The sequence below is a fragment of the Corapipo altera genome, unplaced genomic scaffold (assembly GCF_003945725.1).
Source record: "Corapipo altera isolate COAL_440 unplaced genomic scaffold, ASM394572v1 59327, whole genome shotgun sequence".
Lineage (NCBI taxonomy): Eukaryota > Metazoa > Chordata > Aves > Passeriformes > Pipridae > Corapipo > Corapipo altera.
The window spans coordinates 376-2,382 of record NW_020889098.1 but is presented as its reverse complement, the minus strand read 5'-3'; the positions used below and the strand labels follow the sequence as shown (position 1 = coordinate 2,382).

At 59.8% G+C, this 2,007-nt stretch overlaps 1 protein-coding gene across 1 annotated transcript in view; it reads right to left on the bottom strand.

The window, feature by feature from the left end:
- Nucleotides 1-11: 11 nt before the first annotated feature.
- The window catches only part of LOC113942149 (cell adhesion molecule 3-like), a gene marked incomplete at both ends in the record, with an annotated part of 2,288 nt that continues 292 nt past the window's right edge, over nucleotides 12-2,007 (bottom strand). Inside the window, one exon of the mRNA XM_027633289.1 lies at nucleotides 12-198. Coding sequence (XP_027489090.1) covers nucleotides 12-198 — 187 coding nt within the window. The remainder of the gene's footprint in view (nucleotides 199-2,007) is intronic.

Genomic DNA, 2,007 nt, shown 5'->3' with positions numbered 1-2,007 from the left:
TCCAGGCGTGCCGGGGGTGCCCTCACCGCTGACGTCCAGGTTGTACTTGGCCACGACGCTGCCCATGGCGCTGGTGGCCGTGCAGACGTAGGTGCCGCTGTCGCTCTTGTTGAGGAAGGGGAAGATGAGGACACTGTCCGAGCTCAGCTGCAGGGGGGCCTCGCTGCCCTCCTTCTCCCACAGGAACTCCTGGGGGCTGGAAAATGGGAATGGGAATGGGAACGGGAATGGGAATGGGAATGGGGGCCTCACTGCCCTCCTTCTCCCACAGGAATTCCTGAGGGCTGGAAAGTGGGAATGGGAATGGGAGTGGGAATGGGAATGGGGATGGGAGCGGGAATGGGAATGGGGATGGGAGCCTCGCTGCCCTCCTTCTCCCACAGGAACTCCTGGGGGCTGGAAAATGGGAATGGGAATGGGAATGGGAATGGGGATGGGAGCCTCGCTGCCCTCCTTCTCCCACAGGAATTCCTAGGGGCTGGAAAATGGGAATGGGAATGGGAACAGGAATGGGAATGGGAACGGGAATGGGAATGGGAACGGGAATGGGAACGGGAATGGGAATGGGAACAGGAATGGGAACGGGAATGGGAACGGGAATGGGAACGGGGCTGCCCTCCTTCTCCCACAGGAACTCCTGGGGGCTGGGATGGGAATGGGAATGGGAACAGGAATGGGAATGGGGACGGGGCTGTCCTCCTTCTCCCACAGGAATTCCTGGGGGCTGGAAAATGGGAATGGGAATGGGAATGGAAACGGGAATGGGAACGGGAATGGGGGCCTCACTGCCCTCCTTCTCCCACAGGAACTCCTGGGGGCTGGAAAATGGGAATGGGAATGGGAATGGGAGTGGGAATGGGAATGGGGACGGGAATGGGAATGGGGGCAGGGCTGCCCTCCTTCTCCCACAGGAATTCCTGGGGGCTGGAAAGTGGGAATGGGAATGGGAACGGGAATGGGGACGGGAATGGGGATGGGAAGGGCTGCCCTTCTTCTCCCACAGGAATTCCTGGGGGCTGGAAAATGGGAATGGGAATGGGAACAGGAATGGGAATGGGAATGGGAGCCTCACTGCCCTCCTTCTCCCAGAGGAATTCCTAGGGGCTGGAAAATGGGAATGGGAATGGGAGCCTCACTGCCCTCCTTCTCCCAGAGGAATTCCTGGGGGCTGGAAAATGGGAATGGGAATGGGGGTGAGAATGGGAATGGGGGCAGGGCTGCCCTCCTTCTCCCACAGGAATTCCTGGGGGCTGGAACGGGAACGGGAATGGGAATGGGAATGGGAATGGGAATGGGGGCAGGGCTGCCCTCCTTCTCCCACAGGAATTCCTGGGGGCTGGAAAATGGGAATGGGAATGGGAATGGGGGTGGGAGCCTCGCTGCCCTCCTTCTCCCACAGGAACTCCTGGGGGCTGGAAAATGGGAATGGGAATGGGAATGGGAATGGGAATGGGAACGGGAATGGGAATGGGGACGGGGCTGCCCTCCTTCTCCCACAGGAACTCCTGGGGGCTGGAATATGGGAATGGGAACGGGAACGGGAATGGGAATGGGAATGGGAGCCTCACTGCCCTCCTTCTCCCACAGGAACTCCTGGGGGCTGGAAAATGGGAATGGGAATGGGAACGGGAACGGGAATGGGGGCCTCACTGCCCTCCTTCTCCCACAGGAATTCCTGGGGGCTGGAATATGGGAATGGGAATGGGAGCCTCGCTGCCCTCCTTCTCCCACAGGAATTCCTAGGGGCTGGAAAATGGGAATGGGAACGGGAACGGGAATGGGGACGGGGCTGCCCTCCTTCTCCCACAGGAACTCCTGGGGGCTGGGATGGGAATGGGAATGGGAATGGGAGTGGGAATGGGAATGGGGACGGGAATGGGAATGGGGACGGGGCTGCCCTCCTTCTCCCACAGGAATTCCTGGGGGCTGGAAAGTGGGAATGGGAATGGGAATGGGAACAGGAATGGGAATGGGAATGGGAGCCTCACTGCCCTCCTTCTCCCACAG